Source organism: Zeugodacus cucurbitae, chromosome 4 (genome assembly GCF_028554725.1).
Source record: "Zeugodacus cucurbitae isolate PBARC_wt_2022May chromosome 4, idZeuCucr1.2, whole genome shotgun sequence".
Taxonomy (NCBI): Eukaryota; Metazoa; Arthropoda; class Insecta; order Diptera; family Tephritidae; genus Zeugodacus; species Zeugodacus cucurbitae.
Window position 1 is genome coordinate 49,784,309 of NC_071669.1, and position 24,813 is coordinate 49,809,121.

At 34.6% G+C, this 24,813-nt stretch overlaps 5 protein-coding genes across 13 annotated transcripts in view; 4 read left to right on the plus strand and 1 right to left on the minus strand.

Annotated features, from left to right (window-relative positions):
• The first annotated feature begins 1,166 nt into the window (after window positions 1-1,166).
• Window positions 1,167-4,462, plus strand: LOC105210499 (uncharacterized). Its single transcript, XM_011181508.3, has 7 exons — window positions 1,167-1,880; window positions 3,012-3,164; window positions 3,248-3,383; window positions 3,460-3,587; window positions 3,649-3,936; window positions 3,995-4,222; window positions 4,284-4,462. The coding sequence occupies exons 1-7, from the start codon at window positions 1,703-1,705 to the stop codon at window positions 4,400-4,402; spliced, it is 1,230 nt and encodes a 409-aa protein (XP_011179810.1). The 5' UTR covers window positions 1,167-1,702; the 3' UTR covers window positions 4,403-4,462.
• Window positions 4,463-6,870: 2,408 nt separating this feature from the next.
• The window catches only part of LOC105210497 (FH1/FH2 domain-containing protein 3), a 123,076-nt gene continuing 105,133 nt past the window's right edge, over window positions 6,871-24,813 (minus strand). For 2 of the 8 annotated variants that reach the window (XM_011181502.3, XM_011181507.3), the window contains 15 exons: window positions 23,607-23,828; window positions 23,289-23,545; window positions 23,093-23,230; window positions 21,416-22,651; window positions 20,883-21,087; window positions 14,055-14,460; window positions 13,642-13,788; window positions 11,408-11,623; window positions 10,989-11,111; window positions 10,755-10,910; window positions 10,327-10,646; window positions 10,023-10,262; window positions 9,725-9,957; window positions 8,883-8,976; window positions 6,871-7,292 (listed from right to left, as the gene is read on the minus strand). In XM_011181502.3, the coding sequence (XP_011179804.2) occupies window positions 8,921-8,976; window positions 9,725-9,957; window positions 10,023-10,262; window positions 10,327-10,646; window positions 10,755-10,910; window positions 10,989-11,111; window positions 11,408-11,623; window positions 13,642-13,788; window positions 14,055-14,460; window positions 20,883-21,087; window positions 21,416-22,651; window positions 23,093-23,230; window positions 23,289-23,545; window positions 23,607-23,828 (3,955 nt within the window). In that variant the 3' untranslated portion in view covers window positions 6,871-7,292; window positions 8,883-8,920. Of the gene's footprint in view, window positions 7,293-8,882; window positions 9,602-9,724; window positions 9,958-10,022; window positions 10,263-10,326; window positions 10,647-10,754; window positions 10,911-10,988; window positions 11,112-11,407; window positions 11,626-13,640; window positions 13,789-14,054; window positions 14,461-20,882; window positions 21,088-21,415; window positions 22,652-23,092; window positions 23,231-23,288; window positions 23,546-23,606; window positions 23,829-24,813 lie in introns of those variants that run through there. The other 6 variants (XM_011181501.3, XM_011181506.3, XM_011181500.2 and 3 more) reach the window with 5 other exon arrangements.
• On the plus strand, window positions 15,452-16,006 carry LOC105210494 (acyl-CoA-binding protein-like). The gene is made up of 2 exons (XM_011181496.3): window positions 15,452-15,612; window positions 15,675-16,006. The coding sequence occupies exons 1-2, from the start codon at window positions 15,607-15,609 to the stop codon at window positions 15,918-15,920; spliced, it is 252 nt and encodes an 83-aa protein (XP_011179798.1). The 5' UTR covers window positions 15,452-15,606; the 3' UTR covers window positions 15,921-16,006.
• On the plus strand, window positions 18,361-19,421 carry LOC105210495 (acyl-CoA-binding protein-like). 2 transcript variants are annotated; one of them, XR_008471121.1, is made up of 3 exons: window positions 18,361-18,497; window positions 18,620-18,921; window positions 18,988-19,421. XR_008471121.1 is itself a non-coding variant. In XM_011181497.3 (2 exons), the coding sequence occupies exons 1-2, from the start codon at window positions 18,492-18,494 to the stop codon at window positions 18,863-18,865; spliced, it is 252 nt and encodes an 83-aa protein (XP_011179799.1). In that variant the 5' UTR covers window positions 18,361-18,491; the 3' UTR covers window positions 18,866-18,954. The 2 variants fall into 2 exon arrangements, 1 of the variants encoding a protein (XP_011179799.1); XM_011181497.3 differs by lacking the exon at window positions 18,988-19,421 and having other exon boundaries at window positions 18,620-18,954.
• LOC105210496 (acyl-CoA-binding protein homolog) lies at window positions 19,788-20,439 on the plus strand. The gene is made up of 3 exons (XM_029039166.2): window positions 19,788-19,925; window positions 20,029-20,047; window positions 20,124-20,439. The coding sequence occupies exons 2-3, from the start codon at window positions 20,042-20,044 to the stop codon at window positions 20,367-20,369; spliced, it is 252 nt and encodes an 83-aa protein (XP_028894999.1). The 5' UTR covers window positions 19,788-19,925; window positions 20,029-20,041; the 3' UTR covers window positions 20,370-20,439.

Genomic DNA, 24,813 nt, shown 5'->3' on the forward strand with positions numbered 1-24,813 from the left:
GTCTAGAGTGATATGTTTATTGTTCGTTTTCATGGTCTGATTTTCTTTACTTTCTCGATTTAATTATTATATGTCCACTCCGATATCAGTTAATGGCTTATCGTCAATATCATAGTATATTAGCCGAGACATACATGTAGTAACAATACTATTGTTCATACTTCGTATGATGTGTGTCATCAAATACCAGCACTTTATACCTGAGACAGACATGTAGTATATATTGTAGTATGCTGCAGAAACCATGTGCATATCACCGGTGTTCCGAATTTTGTTCCATATACCACCAACGTGTATCTTACTCTTTTCTTATTGTTCATTACAATCACTACGATTCTATTATCAATAACGAAATTTGAATTACTATTAATTAATTAATACAAGAATATTAAGACTACATCGAATTTTGAATTTGTCTTTAGAATTTTGGACTGCTATATAGTTACAGACATCTATACTTCCAGTTGTTCCACCATACCGGTCAAAAGAGTGAGTTCGATGCATATTTGGCTGATTTGTAAATTTTTGTTTGTCAGAATTGTCAGCAACATTTCAAAGACATTTTTTTTTTGGGAATGTTTATTGGGAATTTTGTCGAAGTTAACCTCAAAAAGCTGAAAGGGTCACTGCCTCCCTAAATAAAAGCGTCAGCGGCAAATGACTATCAAAAAATTCTCATGCCCATACAATTTGTATGGCGCACACCGAAATAACGCAGCGGCACCGCTGAGCGGTTGAAAAACTCTATTTTAACAGAGCGTTCCGAAGTAAAGTTGGCTACGAAAAACAAAGTTTCTCTGTACAAAAAAATTTCACAACAACAATTCAAGTAAACATTTTGATATTTGACGGAATAATTTGTAGGTTATAATTTTATTCAACTAGTTGTAATTGGCTGGTTGGAAGATTTACTGTAAAATAGCGAATCTAAGACCGAATTTTCCTTGAATGAACGTTTTTATTAAAATAATTTTATAATAGTTTTTAGAACAAAAATGTGGAGTAAATATATGAGTATTGACTTGAAGCCCTTAACTTGTGAGGACTTTAGGACTCCATGCAAAAAATATCGGGAAATTATGTGCTGTGCTGCTAAAAGTGGGCAACCCTGCAAATAAAATATTCAACATATTAAAATATGCAACTGCGATAATAACAGTATATATGTATATGAACACATCAAATGTACAAGCATTCATACAAATGTACTAGTTTAAATACCGCTAGAGGTGTATGCCAATGCGACCGACTAATTGTAGCGCAACTAATTGTTTTACAACATCAACAACAAATTAGTTGGTAATTGTACAAGTTTACCAAGTGCTAAACTCTCTTTATGACACGCGCACACTGTACCAACAATTCTACATACGAGTATATGAAACTGCAGTCAACAACCGAGTGCCATCGCCGCATTCATCTGCGCATTGTCACCAAGTGTTGCGGCTAACACCCACCATCCACCATAATGAGATTGTTGCATAGATGGTGTCTATGCATGTAATTCATATAATCAGCAGCGTTGACGGTCATTAAACCATTTGTCTCACACGCTGTGACTGTGTTGACGCTGTCTGCCTCACGTTCATAAATTAAGGTAGTTGTGGCGCAGGCGCGTCAGTGCGATTTCATTTGCCTTGCCGAGTGGATTATTGCCAAAAATTAAAAGATTTCAAATATAATAAAAACAATTTCCAATAAAATGTGCGAACAACGACACAAACAGCCGCGGGGGTTTAATATAAGATGCGTCTTCAAATTCGCCTTGCTCACGTTTACTTTGACGCAAAATTGGTGTAAAGTCCAAGAAGGCAGTTCGTGGAAGGATATCATATTCGGTAGCAAGTGGAAGCCGTCGGTGGGCGTTCGTGACCCAAGATGTATGTTTATGTTATATATTTCAAAGATTTATTGAATTTTTAATAATGTTTATTGTAAACGAAGAACAAATTTATTTTTACCAAAAGTATTAGTGCTAGTGTCCATGCAAAATCACAAAAAACAAAAATAAATAAATAAAAACTATCGAGAGAAAAGCGCATTATTTTGTGAAGAACGACCTCTATGTGTAATACTCTTAAGCTAGTGCTGAAAATGTCTAATAATAAATGACTGCTTTGAAAATAGTATCTCTACAGATATATAAGTGTCATGCTTTGGAATCACCGAATATACTTCTATCAAAAATGGGTAAAGTGGTGAATATGTTTGGTATGCAATCAAACCCAGAGACCCAAGGCCTTACAAGACTACTATAGAAACTCACAAATTACTCGATCGATTTTAACTCAAGTTTATTCATGATGTTCTCTGTACTTCCTTTTGAATATGAGGACTTTAGGGCTCCATGCAAAAAATATCGGGAAATTGTCGTGAATTGTTAAGAAATTATGTGCTGTGCTGCCAAAAGTGGGTCCCAAATAAAATTTATTTTCTTATACGAGAGAATGTTATGCGAAATATATCTGTCTATATACATATAATATAATCTATCAACTGTTCTGTTCTTCTGTTCACATAAAGGTATGATATGGCTCAAATACAAACTCTATAATTGGACTATAACTTTTCAAGATCCTAGGGGTCATAAGTTATAAATTGTTAGCTTTATATAACTAAATAAATAAATTGCGAGAATATGAAATGAAATGAAAAGTACGAAATATTTGGATACACCCGAGTTTGGTCATACGGATCGGAATCGAATAATAATCGTACTAACCTCTTATACAGTTTAAGTCGAAATCGGACTTTATTTTTTTACCATAGAAACCTATATGAGGACCTTTGGTATTTGACCGAGTTTATACCGAAAATGTCGGTCAATTTGTGAGAAATATAAAACGCAAAATGAAATGAGCCCCTATATAGCCAATTTCTTGACTTCAAAATTTAGTCTAGATAATAGAACATGAGTTTACATTTTCTAATTAGTATTTGTCCGTGATTAATGTGGTTTCATTTATATATATTCAATTTATTTATGTTTACATTTTACTTCTATATTCTAGTTTTACCGATCTTTAGTGTGGTTCCCGTTGGCACTGGCACATGTACAGCATCATCTGGAGAGCAGGGCAACTGTATACCGAGTAAAGAGTGTCTCCTACGCGCTGGCATACCAGCTGGACCCTGTGCGGGCGGTTATGGATTGTGTTGTGTTTGTAAATAAAAATTATAGTACTATACTATATTTTCTATATTTAAAAAGCACTTTTTAAAATTATCCACATCACAAAATTTCCAGTTCTACAAACTTGTGGCGGTATTATACGCGAGAACTCCACATATTTTGTCAATCCCAACCATCCAGATGTCTACGATGGCACTGGCAGCTGTCAAGTCACGGTGCAGAAGTTACATCCCGACGTGTGTCAGTTGAGGTTAGGAATCTACAGCAGCAACAATCCGAAACACAAATCAAAAATCTTTCTTCTGTCTTCTACCTCCTCCTTACAGACTCGACTTGGATATGTTCTCCATTGCACCACCAGAAGCGCTGAACCATGTCTGCAATCAGGATCAGCTACTCGTATCCGGCGGCAGTCCGATACCAACAATATGTGGCAACTCCGCAGGCGATCACAGTAAGAAAACAAAAAGCGCTCTTGTTGGCATCAGGTGATAGTTCGTTCTCCCTTTACACAGTGTACATTGACGCCGGCTTGGGGCAAAGTAACGCCATCGTGCTCTCCGTCATAACGAGCGGCACTTTTTCACGTATCTGGCGCATACGAGTTACGCAAATACACTGCGGCAGTTTGAGTCGCGCCGATCATGGTTGTCTGCAGTATTTCACCGGCATCAGTGGGCGTGTACGCAGTTTCAATTACAACCCAGTTACAGGACGACAGCTCTCCAATCAGGACTACAGTGTTTGTATACGTACCGAGCGTAATTTCTGTAGCATACAGTATAATGCCTGTCCGGATACAGGTGAGTTCAGACTCTGAAACTGTTACCGTACTACTCTTCTATATAATATATTCTTTAGAAAACAACCGCTCGCGCTCTTTCACCATCTCCGGCAACTCCAACAATCCCACCGGTTCTATGGTGGGTGGCGGTACACAAGTGACACAGAATACGTGTATCAACGATTGGCTGCTCATCGGCTGCATGCGTTCGGTGGATCGCATTCCACCATTGGCCGCCTGTGAGGATCGCGTTTGTGGTGGCACATTCAGCGCGGAAGTGGGCACCATTCAACGCACCGTACAATGTAGGTCTTGAGTACACTTACTGTGTTTGAAATATTAATATAATATTGCATGAAATTATAGCGAGTGTGCGACCTTTTCGCCTGTACTTCCATACCGATGGAGTCGAAGCGCCTACCGATATTGATAATCGTGGCTTCTGTTTGGATTTCGTGCAGCAGCCGTGTACAAATGGTTTTTAAATAGTTTAAGTTGCAGTTATTTGTTAATTATGTCGTTTTTGTATTTTGAATAAATTAAAAACAAATTTGACTGTTTCTATATTAGTAAGATCAAAATTATTGCATATGATTTAGGTTATATCTTGTTAAAGAAGCCTATTCTGTTCTCTAACTTAATGTGAAGGTTCATTCAGAGAGTATGATTAGAATTGTAAGATGTGTAAGGTAAGAATTTTAGTATTCTATATTTTGGGATTTTCATATTTTTTGCTAGCTGAACCCCTGTTCCTTCATAATCTATCCATTAATCGAAAATTTCTATAAACAATTGAAGTCCAAGAAAAAGGACTAATAACGTAATTTAGTCGAAAGGAATTGTGCCTCAGAAACGCTCGACAAAAAAAAAAAAACAGAAATTCGACTTATTCGTCTGAAAAAGTAGTGTCTGCGGTCATGTGTTTCAAATTTAATTATTGACCATGTTCCCGTATTTAGATCAATCAAAACTTCATTAATAAATGATAATATTGTTGAGTTGTTTAGTCAAAGAGACCGAAACCCATGCATACGTATAGATGGTTTGGTTCATTCGGCCGAATAACATTAAAGAGATGATCAGATCTCTGAAACAAGCTTAAGAACGGTTTCTAACGGTTAGTTTCAAAGTGTTACCAACGGACCAACGTGTTACAATTGAGCCAGATTAATCAAGAGTTTTTCCAATAAATGCTTGTATATTGAAATATCTCACTTCCGTTTTTTTTTTTCTCTTTATTCAATGCTTTATAAAAAGTGTTACAGTTATCGGATTTAGTTCAAATAAGCGCCATTTCGTTCGATAATCTGTTTCCATCTAGACGGCAACTTCATAACACCGCACTCATTATTTGCGAAGAACTCAGACAGCCATTTTGCACAAGCCTCTTTTGAGTTCAACTTTACACCACCAAGGGCATTCGCCATGGACAAGTACAGGTGGTAATCACTTGGCGCTATGTCTGGGCTGTATGGTGGATGCGATAAAACCACCCATCGTGTAGCCATATAGGAACAGCTCATAGTGGATGATTCCCTTCCAGTCCCACCAAACACACAGCAAAGCCTTCCTGTCCGTCAATCCCGACTTAGCCACAGTTTGGGACGATTCACCGGCCTTCGACCATTTAGCATCAGCAGCGTTTTTTGCGTCAAATCATGCAGCACCCAAACATCAAGCTTTTTTGTGTATCCAGCCTTCTGCAGATGGTTTAAAATGGTTTGATGACTAACTCACATCTCCTGGGCGATGTCACGAGATGCCACATGCCGCTCTAACTCGATGTGTTCTATGATTTGATCGGTACTCGTCGTCCAGGTCTTCCGCCGGCTGGCTTATCCATTCCAAAACACGGAACGTTTCTCTAGCGAATTTGCCTTTAACGAAGGAAAACTTAAAAAAAGCGCGAATTTCGGCGTTAGTGAACTCCATGTTTACATGTCTATAACTGTTGAACACAACATCCAAACTAATCATGCACAGCGTCATTTTGTAGATTATGTCAAGACCTTTCAAAGATGTATAGTATTGTCAGATACGAGCTCTGTAGCGCCGCTTTATACATAGCCGTGAAATTCAAAAAAACAAAAATGCGCAACAATTTGACAACCTGTTATATATACATATAATATTTCCAAATAATGACTCCAAACTTTTTTATTTCAACAATTTCTTTGCGATATTTATTAGGATTTTTCACTTTTAAACTAAGTTATCGTTTACAGTTGCAGTATACTAAATATAAAATAATAAATTAAAAGCACATATTTTTTAAAATATTGTTTTTGAAACGTTTTCAATTCACATTGTTCAATAATAATTATATTAATAATAATAAATTTCTTGCTTTTATGCATTACTTATTTTAATATAATTTTTTACAATTTGTTTTTTAAATTTTTTCAGCAATTGTTTAATAATAATAATAATTTTTGTTAGACGTGACCAATAATGTATAATATAGTTTAATTGTATATAATTGTAGCGCTATAACAAGATTTTGAATACTTTATTTAACAATAAACAAAATAAAAAAAAGTTATAAAAATTTTTACAATGCAAAATATTAAAAATAACACTTCAAAAAAAGTAAATTTTGAAAAATTAAATTTAAGTTATCATAAAAGTGAAATAATAATTTTACAAAAACAAGAAGGAAATCATAATAGTTTTTTTTTGTTTACCATAAAAGTTATATAAACAAAAAATAATAATAATAAAATAACACTCTTCGCTTATTCGTTAGCATAATTATTTATTCTTCGCTTCTCATACCATTCAACTGAATTCGCTTGTCTGTTTTCTGCACTCTACACCGTGAGGGGTATATAATTTACACACAAGCGCTGCAGATCAACTCTTATTTACCAATCAATTAGCAATCCCATTGTAAGGGTCAATGCACTGTCTCCATTATCAAAGTGCAATGCGCTCACTTTCTACAGCACTCCACTCCAATATTTATATATTTGTACATATATGTAGTATATAGTGGAGCTTTCGGCTCTCACATTCGTTTCAACACTCTGTCGTCATTCTACACACTATCCAAGGCACTAGTTTCCCCTTTTCGAATTCAGCGGCGTCTTTGCTTTGCTCATAACTCAATGGTAACGCTTGAGATCGTCCAAAAATAAAATCAATAAGAAAATCATTTTCTGTTGTTTCTTTATCTGATTTATCATCTGCTTTTCACACGCTCTTCAGTCTGTTGCATAGTTTTACTTTTTTTCTCTATGACTCTCTACAACTAAGAAGTCTGTGGACGTTGACTACTACATATTGACTACTACTTAAAACGCTAATAGGTTTTGATTAAGGCCGCAACATGTTGTTTCTCCTCCTCTGTTAGGCCGTTCTTAAGCGTTCGACGCACTGCAAAGAGAGTAAACAAATAAGTATAAGCTTATCGGTGGATGATGCGATATGTATGAGCAGATGGGTAGGTTAATCCAGCAACACTTATATGAAACTTGTTAAATACTTTTAGCAAAATAATAGACGAACGCTTTTTATTTAATTTTAATCACACTTAAAAAAAGGGTTAGGTTAATATATGAGATCTACAATGTATAAGTAACTAGAAATATTATTAGTCATATTCAATTCGACACGTCTAAGGTCTTCTTATAAAAAATGATAATAATAATACAACGATGAGGTTGTCACGATGGATTTATTACTAGAAGGTATATGAATACATTTGTAAAGGAATATAATCGCCCGATATTCTAAATCTTATATAATTTATGCCAGTTTAAAACTGGCTAAATTTACAGGATGTACCCAATTGCCATGGTATTCAATATAAAATCTCTCGCCGAGTTGAATCATCTGAGGAACCTGATGACTGATCCATTAGATATCTAACGACGACATTTCGTTGATTTTAATACGTACATTCTTCTCAGACAGTTAAGCGAACGAAATTATCTAGATAAGAACCGAAGCATTATTCGTCAATCTTGGCAAACAACTTGGAAATTATATTGATTACTTGGTTATCCAAAAAAATATATTTTTGGTTTTACGTAATGGGTCTAAATGTTGCAATGAGTAGAAAAAGACGATATTCTTATTTTTGTTACCCAGGTGCATTTACAAGAACGGATGGATCTGGACAATTTTATGTATTATTTCAAGTGAACTTGTTTTACATGGTTGTTTACTTAGTACTCCGGCGTACTTCAAAATCGCCTGTACAAATTATGAAATGGAAATTATGAAATTATGTTTTCAAAAAATTGTTGACTAAACCAAAATCCACATATGAAACTTTTCAGGATATAACGCCACAAAGTGATATTGATAAATTAAAACCCCGTTTATGATGATGCTCGAGATCTTGGCGGTGGAACAACAGATTAGTTAATTTAATAAAGATGATATTCTAAAAGTGGTAACATAGATATTAACTTTAGATGCAAAAGGTCCTCGAACTCGTGGTTTGCGAAACATTTTACAGATTAGGGGTTCTACAAGTTTGCAGAAGGCTATGGGAGTATTCGAGAAAGTTTTTTAAGTCAGAAGTACACTAGAACTAAACCTTAAACAAGTCTAGAGCTTAAGACTATGTGATGTATTCATTTTTTGTATTCATGTTTTTCAGAAATTGTACGATATTTCATTTCTTTTTCGTTTTAAGTAAATCAAGCTTTAGTGTAACAATTAGTAATGTGTTGTTGTTTTATTCTCTCAAAAAATATATGAAAAATATATATATGCTAATGAATGTAGTTTTCTAAATCAGGTTTGGTTCTTTCAACAACAAAAAATGGAGTTAGTCACAAACAATTACTTTGTTTTTTTTTTCCTTTTATCTTTGTTTTTCATGCATTTTTTATGATTTTTAGTTGGTAACATTCAAAAACTTTCAAAATGCATTCCAAAAAACGTTCAAAAATCAAAATTCGCATTCAAAGTAGGCCCAACAGTATTGGCCAACAACAAAATAATAACACTAACCAATTAGGCCGTTATAACGGTGCTAACCCAGAGTCTTTCTATGGCGATGGTGCGCGTTCAACTGTGAATCCTTCACGCGTACGCGACCGCTTCACTGCAGCCAAACAAAGCGCGAAACGAACGTGTTTAGCGAGTTGGGTTTTGACGATTTTGGTCATTTTCAATTATTTTATGATTTATTTATTATATTTAAATATATTTTTTGTTTTTATTTTTTATGAGAAGTTAAGATGAGTTACAGTTTCATAACGATTTCCAATGGTAACCCAATTGTGAGTGTGTGAAGATATGTATTTTTTTTTATTTTTGTTGGACATATGAAATTAATAAAATAAAATAATACACATTTGCTTTAGATATAATTTGAGGAAGTGGGTTAAATTAATTTCTATTATATACTAAAAATATTTGTAGTTAATTAATAATAGTTTTGTATATTTACAAGAGAGTATAACTGTAGTTGTGTATGATGAATGTAATTACAAAAATTTTGAGTACTTTTTTACACCAGAAACCAAAGCCAAAAAACCGTTAGCGTAAAGTTAAAACAAAATTTTGAATTATATGGTGTGTTTAATATTATTTTTTGTAATTTTTTTTTTTAATATTTTTAATACATATACGGTGTCTGTTTGTATGTAAATGCGCTGGTGTGTTCGTTTGTGTGTTTGTAACTCGCTTATCGTGGTGTTTGCGCGTTTACATAGTCGATAGGTACGCTGGTGAAAAACGAATTGTGTGTTAAATTAATGAAACTACGTAAATTTCCAAATTCACCACACCTACTTTCACCACATTAACTACTAGATATATCTGAATAAAAAATCAAATCCTTAACTTACATGATTTGCGATCAGCATGGCGTGTGCGCTTCCGTTCGCGCGGCGTGGTACGTGTACCCGGCGCTTTGGTCGCTGTCTTTACCAACGATTCCAGTATCTCGTCATCGCCATCGGTGAAATTCTCCTCGCTCTGTCGTGTGATGGGCGAACGCAACTGTTCGGCGCGTCGACGACGCCATGTCAGCGTGCCATTGGCATCAGGCGTATCCGCGCTGGCTGTGCCGAGCAGTTCCCTATTTGGAAGAATAACATAATGTAGTTAAAATCTATAATATTTTACTCAAACTAATTTCAGTACTTCAACTCGGCATCAGCGCGATCTTCTTTGGTTTTGAATTTGGCCATATCTATAATGAGCTTGCCGCGCGTCTTATTGCGTTCACGATGATTCGCCTTCTTCTCCAGCTGTTGTTGTACGCGTTCGCGAGTCGTACGATATTCCAGCGCGAATTCCGACAAAATGCGACAGAATTCATTGGGCTTCGATTCGGAGACGGTGTGTTGTGGCGCGCCAAGCCACAGCAGGAATTTGCGGTATCTGCAATATAAAGTAATTAGTTCTCATTTCCTTCCATAGTTACACCTAATAAAACTCAACCCACCTGTTAATTACCCGTCGATGCACGATTTGCAGTATGATAATGCGCTCGGCGCAATCCGCTAGGAAATCCACCAACTTCTGCTTTAGCTGTGGTGGACAATCATGCTTGGCAATCAGCTTGAGCCGATCCCATGACGCCTTGCATTCAGTCTCCAATTGACTTAGATTGTGTGCCAAATCGGAAAAGTCCGCCTTGGAGGCGCGCGTTATTGGTCCGATTTCCGAGTATAGATCTGTCGTATCTGGCGACGACTCCATTACCATGTGGCACAAGTGATGTAGCAGCGAATGTTTGTGTACGGTATCTTTGACCTCAGGTACCTATGTAATGAAGATTTTGGAAATAATCAATGAAAATATACCATATATGTATATTCTAATCTTATAAACTATATTTAAATTATTTATGAAAATGGTCTGAGAACATACCTTTGACAAATACTCGATCTGGAAACCCTTGACTGGTGCACCGTTCAAAAATATTCCGACAGATAGGAGTGTCGACAGAATGCATTTGAAGGTGCGATTATTACGTAGGATTTCGATACCCTGTTTCAGATCCATCAATGGCTCCGCAATTTCTTTCTATAAGGAGAGAGTGCGAATAAATTATTATTAATATTTATTGGTATACTTTTCGCTGATCTTGGTTTATTTACTCACTTCGCTATTATCGAAATCCAAGCGGAATGCCCACAATTTTAAACGTGCTCCCAACTCGGAAATGGACGCCAATGTGAGTAGAAATTGTTCGGCGCTGCCTAAAGGCAGTTCGGGATTGGCCATCTAAAGGAAAATAAATAGAAATAAATAGAAATAAATATTAAGTGAATTTTGAGTTCAAAATATTTTTGGAACATTTATTATCTAACAGTGATATACAGGGTGCCATTTTTTAATATGTCAATTATGTAAAAAAAAAAAATTAAAAGAAAAATATTTTAATAAAAAAAGTTTAAAAAATCAGATTATCAGAGAAGTGTTAGCTGAACCAAAATACTTTAAACGAAGCACCCTGTATTTTTCATAATTTTTCAAAGATTTCTTTCACACATTTCTTCATGTGTATTAGCTTCCATTACCTGCGCCTCTTGTATTTTGCCGCGTTCCTCATCTGTTGGCAACATATTCAACAGCTTATCGATGCCCTCGCGCGTCACCACCGTCGCGTCCATTTTCAATATCGCCGCTTTGATAGCGCGCGGTGGTGGTAATTTGGTCATAGCAATATTGATTGCATTCGAACGTTTATGATCCAATACGATAATCTCTTTGCTTTTATTCAGTTCTTGTTGTTTCTGGAATATGTTATGCAATAAACGTTAGAAATGTTATTAAACCAAAATAAAATCAAAAATGACCGTGAATAGTGTAAACGTAAAATGAGATAATGAATGAGAATTGGGTGAACACAAGTTTTTTTTTAATTTATTTATTCATAATCATAAGTTAAAGACATTTGTGTTTTGAAAAACGAAAACGCTGTATACCAAACCATAATGTGTTGTTTTTGTGTTTGCAGCAAATGTTTTGAAAACAATGAGAATTATGTTGAAGCATTTGTGAAGAAAAATTAATGTGAAAAAATAGTATTTTTTATGTAAATCCCTCCACATAGAGGTATATGATTACCTACGGGTCTCTGATTTTGACTGACTCTGTGTACTTTTAAGGCAGATTTGAATTGATTACTTGATATTTGAAGAGGCTTTAAATTTTTATTTTTTCAAATACGTATAAGATCTCAGAATTTTGGAATACAACTGAATCTAGTGAGAGACCGACTTCTTGTTCGAAAACACTACATAAAAATTGCCTATTTTTTAAGGAAACAAGCCAAGAAATTTACAACCCGCAGAAAAATTCAGAGTTCAAAAGGTGGAATACCTTAAGCGTTCCTGAATCATTTCAGTTTTTTCAATAACAGTTTGAACATTCTAAATCTTGGATTTACTGTACTAGTTTTCGCACCAGAAATTTCAAAATTGATTTTGGAAAAACTGACTTAGTCACGAATAATAATATTTGATTTCAGAACGATTTAGAACCTTCTAAGCCTATATATAGATGAAATAATTCATATTGCCTATATTTTTATACCCGATACCCTATTCTGGAAACGAAGAATATACATCATTTCGATTCATTTCAACTTCCATATGAATTACCGTATCTAATCTCAGTTTACTAAACTAAATCACACAATCACACAATCACTTTGTAACAGGTATTTTAGACGAGTGTGAATGTGAGATTATATATTGCCTATATTTCTTTGAATATGTGTGTATATACTATATATTGAAGAACCATTTCCTCAATGTCTGATTAGTAACACTTGTAAAAGGGTGATAATCAGCAGTTTCCTGGGCAGAGAGCCTCAAGCAAAGGCTATAAATCACAGTTTTAATCGGTGATGTTTAATCAAGCATTGATAAATCGGTGCTGTATATATTATATGGATATCATAGATGATCTGAACATAAAACTGCAACATAAATATACTTATGATTAAGAAACCAAAATAACACCAGCAAGAAAAATAGAGAAATAAATAATATGTATTAGCCACATTTTGGTAGTTTAGTGACTGACATTGTGCGTTCGTTCAGCAAAGTGTATTTTGTGAAAATCAAACAAATATTTTTTGGCGCAACAAAAACTATTACATACAAACATATATAAGGCAGACAAGAAGTTGTGTAGTGTCTTGTGGAGAGTGAGGAGATATAGGCAATGCAGTCAATAATAAAAAGCCAACACCAAAACTAGCAGAAACAAGGACCAAAAGTTAGAAAAAAATCCTTTGCACTCACCTCCTATGATTTTTTGTTTAATTTTTTTTTTCATTATAATTTATTATTTTATGTAATTTTTTCATAATTTAATTTAGTTGCATTCATTTCAACACATTTTTTTCAACATATCAGTTACATATAGTTTGATCCATTAACAAATCCGTTGACATGTAGTAGAGTAGACACAAGTAGTTGTTGGGTAGCATGTAACATTGTATTGGTTTCAACATTTTTGTTTTTGTTCGTTCAAATTTGCAATTTCATTTCATTTCATTGCAAACAATTAAAACATAGAAAAGTAAACAGAAACAGAAAATTTGATTGTATTTGTTTATTCACACATAAAAGTTTTAAAAAAGATTTCAATACTTAAGAAAATATTTGTATAACCAATCACCAAATTCACCACAAAAAATATATTGAAATTGTTGCAAGAACAACTTCTACAATTTCCACCCAAAACAAGCTGTTAATCAATAGTCAAAAATCCCATTTTTTAATTGAAAACACACACTCACCTTAGTCATAAGATCTTTGGCTCTGGACTCGAAGAGATGCTCCAGCTTTTGTGTGTCCACATTCGAGGCTGGTAGCTCATCCCAAATGGTTTTGCCAATCACAACGGGTATCATATCCTCGCGCACTTCCTTCCAGAACAGTTTGACCTGGGTATAAAATATTTTTTTTTATTAAAGAATTTATATTTTTGAAACGATTTTAATAGCATTAAATATTATTAAATTATTTATTAAAATGAAATATTTAAAAAAATGCGCTCCTAAATGTAGGCAACATTTTCCTTTTTATAATTTATTCAATTGTCTACATTTAGGCTTTATTTATAGCATAGACACATACCATGCCGAAATTCTTTTAGCATAATCAGCTTTTAATACAGTCCTTTAAAATTACAATATTTGATCTCACTCACCGTTTTCTTATTCTTCCTAATGGTGTTCGTATTGCTCATATCGCCATTCATCGAACCATTCATGGAACTGTTGGCACTGTTCGTCATGCTGCCGTAGCCACTGTAGCTGAACAATGGTGGTGGCGCTATGCTACTCAGACTATTGGGCGGTGGACATACGATGTGTGCTGGTGGCATCATTGGTGGCGGTATGACACCACCGAATGGTGGTGGTGGCGGCGGTATCCCCACACCCAAGCCACGTGGTGCCAACATATCTTTCTCATCTTCCGAATTCAAATCGGTAAAGTCTAGATCACATAGATTCAGTGGGCGTACCATATTGCGTACGAGCTCCTCCCAGTGCAGCTCATTTTCGGATTTTTTCGGTTCCACCTTTTTGACGTCCTGATCCAAGCTGGATGAACTGGAAATCAAGTGAAAATACAATAAATATAAAAGTTGAGGTCTATATCCAGGAGGCTTAACAAAAATTTCAAAAACTAAACAGAATATTTGACGATCCCCTCCATATTTATGAGAAGTTTGTCAGCTAAAACCATTATCGGCTCTTATTTTTATAAAGAATGATGGTTTTTCAGTTATGATCTCAAAAATGTAGTTATCTATCATCGCTTGATAAATGATTAAACCTCCACCCTATATCTTCTATGAATAGGGCATGATATTTTCCATAAGTATCATACAAGAAGCTTAGAGAGACAAGTCCATGGTCTCAAGTATAGGTATTAGAAGCTGACATCATATTTTTTACTTATCTCTCTAAGTCTTTCTTCCCATTTTTCTTGCGCATCGAGGGCATTCAAAATAACAGTTATGATCTTTATAGTTCCACCTATATGTATAAAGTGCTCAAGCGTTTAATCCAAAATTATGATGAATAATATAGTTTTTGATCAAATCTTGGTTAGAGTATGTGCATGTGAGTTTGCAGGGAGTCGAAATTTGCCCCGAAGTTTATTTGTTTCTTATATTGTCGGCATTTCTTTGAAAATTAGTAAGTATAATACGATAATAAGCGTTTAATAACCAATTCAATATATCAGTTATCTTATAAGATTACAGAACGGCCAAGCAACCGTAAGATTTTCGAAGCCTTATCAACCCTAAATGTGACCAATTACGAAAACATATGTACAAATACACGCCAAAAGGGCAAATAGATTGAAACATTGTGTGCAGATTATCAGATCTATATATTCTCCATATATTGTTCTAGCAAATATATATATATATATACACCGGTCTATATACATACGAATATATGATAATAAACCGCATTATAGCAGCTAAGTATATACCAGTAGTAAAATATCATAAAACTTTCTAAGTAAACGAGCGATTATAGGTCACAAATTTTGCAACAGCACCTGAGCTACTCTGATAAAAGAATACTAAATTATTGCAAACCGATAAAATTTGCAAAAAAGAACAACTAAAGGTACCATGCACCAGGACTGGTATATAAATGCTTGCAATTAGCGAGTAGATGCAACAGTTTGTTTAACGTTCACCAACGTAGCGACACAAGAAGAACCTTTACTCTAGCAACATGGATGTGAGTAGCATTTAATACAACAAATTTCTTTTTATAAAATCTTATGTTCTCACATTTTACAGTTCAACACCGCCTGCGAAAAAGCCAAAGCTTTCACCAAGAAGCCAACCGATGCTGAATTCTTGGAATTCTACGGTCTCTTCAAGCAAGCCACCGTTGGTGATGTTAACATTCCAGCTCCCAGCGCCATTGACTTGAAGGCCAAGGCTAAATTCGACGCATGGAACAAGCACAAGGGTCTGTCCCAGGATGCCGCCAAGGCCGCCTACGTTGCCACTTATGAGAAATACGCACCCAAATACGCTTAAATTATATACGGTTTAGGCAAATCAAATTAGTTATTCTCTCTTTTTAATGGAATATGTTAAATAAATGAACTGCTAATTGAAACAAATTTGCACTGAATAGTTTTTGTTAAATTAAATGGTTAAATGATTATATAACACATAAAAAAGTTTCAAAAATAACTTATGGATTTAAGAATATGACTAATGAAGCTTTATGGATATTCTAAAGTAGGATAAAAATGCAGAGAAGGCAAAGGCAAATGTTTTTCTTCTTTAGGAGAGGGGGCAACGAAGGAAATACGATGGAATTTCCTAATAGCGAAAATCTCGATATTATCTCGATTATAATATTAGAAACCCAAAATTTACTTAGTTAAGGGCTTCACAATTCTACAATGATGAGCAGAATTTGATCGGAACAAAGTTCTTTTAAACATCAACTTTGAATATAAATATATATGTACTCGCCCACCAATTGGAATCGTTGATACAATGTAAATAGGCTAACTGATATGATGCACATTTTGACAGATCAACCAGCACAACCGTCTCACAAGATTGAAAAACCTTTTTTAGAGATGAATGCCTCGGTTGTAATTATAATATCCGTACAAATTTCGTAAATGAAGAAATTATTACTTATTTAAGGCTAGAAACACAGAATTTCTCTGGTTATTGCTTATCGCTCATTAATACAATATATGCATACATATACAGTGGAACTTCTCTAACTCGAATCACCATTATCCACAAAAAAACTTTAAATTAGAGAGACTTCGAGTTATAGAAATTTTCATTCAAACATAAAATTTTTTAAAATGATTTTTAAGATAGATTAACATGTATTCTATATACAATTTTGTTTGTAGCAGTTTGCTATTGTTTGGCTCTTGAGTTCTGTATCCCATGCCTCTGTTACATGATTTATGCAATCCATAAGTGTAATATCATATATTTTCGCCTCCATATTATATAGAGGGACCTTTTTTTATATTCTGCCTCGACGGTTAAAATTTAAATTTTGTATTATGCACTGTTCGAAAACTCCTATTTATGGAAGTAAATTTGTGTGAAATTAGACTTCTATTGCCAATCCATTATGTATTTTATGTATTTATGAAAGCAACGGTTTCATCTGATCTAGTTTAATAAGCTAAAAACATCTGCGAAATGACCACAACAAATTTGTTGGAATGTTATTTCGATAAGATGCCAGAGCTCTCAACGCTATGGATAAAACATGAAAAATATTTCTTTCGGATTTACATGCTTTACTACTTTTGCTGTCGACTGTAATATCAGCTACCCCTGTATTATATGATATCAACACGATTATATATGTCAAAGACGTTTACATAAATACATGTTGAATTTAGTAAAAACAATAATAAATATACAACAATATGTCTTTCAGTGAATATTACGGCGACTATAATTATCTTCAAACATGAAAATAATAAAAAAGACTTTATATATATATGTAGAATACTATTTACAATAATTTTGAATTCAGTATATAAAGGCCAATGAGAAATATTTAAAGCTCGCCATATTTCTGGCACATCATTAATAACAAGAAATTTCAAGAAACAAGAAAGAAATATAGTAAATGTTTCAATAAGTCCAAGTTGTTTTAGAGATGAAAAGTGTCAAAGAGATAATCTCATTCGACTCTAGACTATGATTTATGGTGATAGATAGTGTCGTTTAAATAGCAATAACTCATTATTTTCTGTTTAAGGCTTATTTGTAGGTGGGTAGGTGGATATAGTGGATGTTGGACAATGCACTTCGGCTTTTATGCAACCACTGGGATTGGAATCCCTTCACACTACCATGTCCTCTCTGAACCACTCTGTGACGTGTAGTGAATTAATATTTAAATGAGATATTTTGCCAGATTTTTTGCAGAGCCTTCAAAGGATCCCGATATTACGTAATATGTTTAACAATACTCAATGTAAATGATTTGTATATTGTTTATAACCAACCAGTAGGGCAGAAGTATGAAGTGATCTCGAATACAACTTCTATTAGACTTATCAGAAATATGTAGAAATTATTATACCCGATCATCTTTAATATCCATACAACTCAGGAAGAGAGCACTATTTCCAGCAACTAATTGCCAATGCAACAAAAAAATCTTGTCAATCCATTGTACTAACCAATAGATTTCTATGGATCATAAATACAATGAACAAATAAATCGGTTGTTTAATGTTTAGCAAATCAAATATGTTTTACTCAATCAAAAGTTTCCTATCAGGCTAGTAATTTATAAATACACCATATAAGTATTAATAGCGCGATAAGCCATATAAGACATAAATGCATAGGAAATTCCCTACAAATATCAGATTTTAAAAGCTAATCCGTTATACTGCACTAAAGAGCATAAATCAAAACCGATATAATATACGACACTAAACTCATTGCAATAATAAATAAATATGTCAATTTGATAAGATTTAGTTATATTCAAATAATAACGGTATAAACTATTAACAGTTAGCTAAGCTATCGATTATAAAAGGCCGGAGTCAAAAAATTGGGTCGTCAGTTAAACCTTAGCCGTCTACAAAGTCAATAATGGATGTAAGTCGAACAATTTTACGGAGTCTAATAGAGATAGCGCGATAAGGAGAACTGGATTTTTATTTAAAAACATTCATTTTATTATAACTAATGTATTAATTATTTAATTTCTTCATTAACAGTTCCACACTGCCTGCGAAAAAGCCAAAGCTTTCACCAAGAAGCCCTCGAACGCTGAATTCTTGGAATTCTACGGTCTCTTCAAGCAAGCCACCGTTGGTGATGTCAACATTCCAGCTCCCAGCGCCATTGACTTGACGGCCAAGGCTAAATTCGACGCATGGAACAAGCACAAGGGTTTGTCCCAGGATGCCGCCAAGGCCGCCTACATTGCCACCTATGAGAAATACGCACCCATCTATGCTTAAATTAAAAATTATGGAAATGTCATTTAGACAAGTACTGTTAACGTAAAAAGAATTAGGTAAAAATAAAATTATTTCAAGTTAAATTCAAATTTGTGAAGTGTCTTTAATTTTTGTTTGAGAAGTGCTCGAGAGCATTCACAAATATCTACCCTGTCGGCAACTTCATCTTGGGATGGGACAAAATATAAAATTCCACCTTTGGTAGAGATTGCTTTTGAGTGCCTAAAACCACTACTTGGCGGATATCAAACTAACCGGTCTGGAAATGAAGCTCTCTAACCGAAACCATAGATAATAGGTAAAACATATCCAAACAGAACAAGGAGTATTTAATTAGATTTGATTGCCCTTTGGTTGTTCTGGATTGAAGTTCTCTTATAGAAGTGAGTAGAAAGTGGGAAAATTATTGAAGTGATATTAAGATCTTAGCATGAACTTGTGCTTTTAAATATAGATCATAAGAGGCATGTCAACTAAGAACCAAAATTATGTATAAATGTCTCCGAAGGTTATAGGAATATTATAAAATAATAAAATAATTCTTATTAACATTCAAGAGGGGTTTTTATTTGAAGATACAATTAATATAAGTTAGTTAGCTAGTACCGCTAGTTTTGTACCTTTAACCCAACATATGAAAATTATATACTTATACGCCTTCTTTTACATTTGATTACTAATAATAGAATGCATTTAACAAACCGGCCGGTATTGCATAGGCGATAAGAAATATATAGAGCTACATGTTGAAGGACTTTGTATCACGGTTATAAAGCAATTAAATATGGTAAAATAAAATTAAAAAACAAAAACATGAAGTATATAGTTAACATTGGACTCTCTTGTTCGAAATAAGAAAAAACGAAAGTCAGGCAAGCAAAAAACAAATACGAAAGCAAGAACAAAAAAGTAAAGAGAGAGAGCCAGTGAACTTATCAATAAGTTCGAACATAGTAATCTTTATAACACTGATTATTCATAATTCATGAACATCGACTATAAAAGTGATTGGGATTCACGCAACCAATACTTATTAGTCGTATATATGCACTATTAAGAGGTGAGTGTTTTAACTGCTTGTCCACTTATTATCAAATATTTAATATAATATTAAATTTATTTTTTCTTTCTTTCATAATCTCACTTATTTCGTAAACGTACAGAGTTCCTTGCGCCATGGATGTGAGTATAATCATATTTAATTATTCCTTTATATAAATTGAAGTAAAATCTAAAAAAATATATATCTATCTTCCAGTTCAACACTGCCTGCGAAAAAGCTAAAGCCTTCACCAAGCGCCCCAGCGATCAAGAGTTCTTGGAATTCTACGGTCTCTTCAAGCAGTCCACTGTTGGTGATGTGAACGTTGAACGCCCTGGCGCATTGGACTTGAAGGGTAAGGCCAAATGGGATTCATGGAACCAACACAAGGGTCTGTCCAAGGAAGAGGCACAGAAGGCTTACATTGCCACCTATGAGAAATACGCACCTAAATATGCCTAAATCGAACAATTCAAGTGTAAATTATAAATTTTGAATAGAAAATGATATTGATGTGTGGAAAAGCTTAAAATATGTTTGTGGTATAATTTTGCATTAGGAAATGTGTATATGTAATTTGCTTCTAAATTTGCTGAGAACTTAAACACCCGTTTGGGTTTTACAAGCCCTACAAATTATATGGTGATCGACTTATGAATTAGTTCTAGGTTTGAACACTCATTAGAGATCATTCCTAGTCCTAGTTCATGGAACCTGACTAAATTTCTGGCTACGCGCCAAATTTTTAACTAATATCTTATATATGTCGTCTTCGATTCGCCGCTTTTCTGCTTTGAATTCGAATCTCCAAATAGTTTTCAAAGTTGCTCTCGAGAGGCAAGTTATTGATCAGATCGAAGTCCGGGTATATTCAGTTTGGCAGATCTGGCTATCGTGGGAAGAGGCTTAAAGCCACAGACTAATATTAATTATTGAAGGGCTAATCTTAATTGATGTAATGCAAATAAAACTTACCGCGACATTTCGCCTTTACTTTTACTCTTGGCAAGTCCCTCTTTGGCTTTAGATATGAGACCGGACATATCGCCAACAATGCGATTCTGCAATTTCTCCTCATGCGTCGGACTCATTGGCATATTGCTCAATTTCTGTGTGAGATCTTTCACAGTGTGATCACGTTTCAGCTGCTGCAAGAGCTTTCGGTCCTCATTATCGGATTCTAGGAGAAGGATTCCATACAAGATTTAGAAAATTTGTAGAAATAAATGAAAAAAGTTCCGAAGGGTAGAATCAAAATTAAAATGCATGATTCAGGATATTCAAAAACCATAATTCATAAAAAAAATTTTGAAATATTTCAGACTGACACAAAGCGGTTAGGTGAAGTGGAAGAAGACATCAAAAACCAAAACAGACAAAAAATTTTTATGAAAAAGTTCGTGGATAAAACGCATAAAGCTGCACTTCAGCACGTGAGAAACAATGAAATAACAGTAAACGTTTTCGGGTTGATGGGAGAGAAAGAGTCGGAGGGAGACGGCACTCACCTGTTATTGCTAATACATCACCCGAATTGAGAGAGTCCATATCGACGGGACGCATATCTAGAGTAGCGTCTGCTGGAGACTGCAGTCCGTATTGCGGTGGCGGCGGTGGTGGCGTCGGCATCATAAAGTAGTGACCCAATAAATCTGGTGGCGGCGGAGGTGGAGGAGGTGGAGGAGGTGCTGCACGCGTATTGAAGTTCGTGTGAGGCGCAATTAACGGTGATAACGGAGTTACGGGCGTGAAGTCTCTGGATAAAGGTGTTTGTGGTGTTGTTGGTGTTGTTGGTGTTGATAGGGACGAGAGTGTCTTGGTGGGTGTTGAAGGTGTATTTGTAGGTGTATGACTACTGTACTCCACGGTCATTGGTTCTTCGGGTAAGGTGTGAATTGGACTTGTCAGGGGTGTCGTATTATGTCTGAGATTGTATTCGTAGGTGTTTGGTGGCGTTTTTGGTGTGGATTGGGTGAAGTCGAAGCCATTTAGGGATTTCTTGGGGCTCAAGACAGCAGCCAGCACATTGTGTGCAGTTTGTATAGATGGACTTTGTATGGAGTTTTGATGTTGCAAAGTGGGCGTGACTGCTTGTTGTTGTTGTTGACATAGTTGTTGTTGTTGTTGCAATTGATTTTGATTCTTTGGTGTGCTCAGCTGATTGTAATAGCTATTCAACCGATTCGCATCATTTTCGAATTTCTTATACGCTATATTGTTGTTGTGATTGTTATCCAACTGATCGCCACCAACACGTTGTATATTCTTCATGATGCCGTTAATCACAGTCGCATTACGTTCCATTAGTAAATTCTTTTTGGTTAAAAATTCGGGGGCACCATGTAGTTTATTGTTGTTGTTGCTGTGCAACGGATTTGCGGTGATGTTGTTGTTGATGATCGAAATGGTGTTGCTGCCCAACAAATGTCTGGTGGGACTCAATAAACTGTTGCTATTGTTCGTGTTGTTGTTGATGTTGCACAAATTGTTGTTGTTATTATTGTTGTTGGTTGACGTAATAACACCCGGATTTGTATTGGAATTTGTATTGATGAGATTGATGTTGTTGTTAGTGGCATTGGCGGTGATGTTGCTGCTAGCAATGCTTGTGGTATGAATGTTGCTATTGTTGTTGTGATTTTTATTTTGATTCTGATTTATGCTAGCTTCATTGGTTAAGGTTAATGATTCTGGTGGACTATCGCCCATTTTTACCGTTGCTGGTATGGCGGTGACAATTTGCCCTACTCATTGGCACACAAATGACACGAGGCAGTGGTGACAATGAGCGGAATAATGAAAATGATGGAAGCGCATTTATGTATGGTTGTTGTTTTTTGTTTTTGTTGTGTATATATTTTTTTTTTTTGTTTTGCAATTTAAATTTTACATATCCAATATGGGCAGGCAGCGCATTTTTATTTTTATTATATAAGTCAGTAAGTATGGAGCAACACATTTGTTTGTTGTTGTTGTTAATCGAGACAGGTGTACAATTGGAAAGTTAGAAAAAAAATCAAATGTATAGTAAACCATTTAAATTATGTTAGTATACGGTAAAAATATACTAATAAAACCGCAAAAAAGCTTCGGTTTTCAAAAAATTGCATAAAAAACACTGACAAGAGCGTTAAAAAGCTCTCTTCAACATTTATCGCTCAACTCCAAACTAACGCTGTACTCACCGATTTCCTCGCGACGCTCTAAAGCGGCGAAAATACCATTCGCCACAGCCTCCTGCTGCTCCTTGAGAAAACTCTTGTGGCGCTCGGCGCGTTCACGTCGTCTACGCAAGCCGGGCGTTACGCCTACGCCGTCGCGCGCTGTAAGTTCATAATATTAATATCATTACATAACACTATTACTCCCATACAATCGTACCTTTATCACCATTGAAAACACCATTCACCGTAAACTCAGCGGAATTCGTCGAACCCGAGCTATCCTCGTCCAGCACACCGTGCGTCGGTGTCATTCTCTTTGGTGACGCTATCACTTTGCTGACATGCGGACTCGTGCCGGTGCTGTGGCGACGCGATTTGCGTCGCTCCGCTGTGTCGGTGCTTTGGCGATGTCGTTGCGTCTTGCGCAGCGAGTTCTCTGGCAAGCGTATGCCCTCCGCTTCGCCGTCCTCGAATCTGAAACATTAAAAATGTTAAAAAATTATGCAAAAGCACTAAGAACTTGTGGCATACTCACTTCAATACTGCCTCGTAAAGCTGCAATTGATCCAGCAGATCCAGATCAGTGCCTGGTTTTGACATATAGCGCTGTATCACCGATTCCATGCCTTGTTGTTCGAGCAAATCGCTTTCATCGTAAAAACTATCTTGATCATTTAGACCAGCTAAGGTTTTGTTGATCAACGATGTGGCATAGATGACTAGTTCGGCATCAGCGTTGTCATAGTCTTTTAGTAGTCTGTGGGAAAATAAATAAACAGTATTTTAATGTCAGAAAAATTATGTAAAAAAAAAAATTTACAACAAAAGTGCAATTCAAAGTTTAATTGCCTTTTCGAACTGGAGCTAATTGATCAATTAAATTTCCTTTACTCGATTAAAGCTCTTTTTTAGATCGATTTAGCATACAAAATAAAAATATAATTTTTTCCACATTATTTTTTTATAGAATTTTAATCGACTTGATCATCAAATGCAACGCTGCGACAAAGACGTTCTTTGTCTGCGATTGCCTGAATTTTTTTATAAAAAAAAGCTACAGTAGATGTCGCTGCTAAAAAATATTAATCAACTAATTAAACTTAACAAACTTCTTATGAAAAGCAAAAACAAAAATTTATAACAGCTGATTGATCAATTAATTTAGCTGTGCGAAAAAGCTATAAGGCGTTTAAGAATTGGGATTTTTGAAGTTATAAAACACAAAATAATTAAAAATCATTCAAATTAATAAATAAATAAATTTTACATATGCTTTAACTTAGAATATAGAATAAATATAATAATAAATAAAATAAAAATAATATAATAAATACCAAAATAATTAAAAATAAAAACAAATTATAAGAATATTATAAAATAATAAAAATTATTAATTACTAATCATGAAATCAATTTTAATTAACTAATGAGATTTAAATTATTTTCAAATGTTTAAAATTTATTTTATCGAACTAAATAATTATAATTTAAAAATAATATATACTTAATATTATTATGGAATTTTCAAAAAATATATATTTTTATTTAGTCACTACTTTGGAAAGTGATTATTTTGTCGTAAATATTGTCTTTAAAATATCGTGATCATTTTTTTTGTTAAATAGTTTGTGATATAATTCAAATCAAAATCATTTTTCATCCTATTTTCACCTAAAAAAATAATTTTGAGAATTTGATAAATCAGTTTCATACTAGCTTAAAATAGCCCAAAAATTTACTAG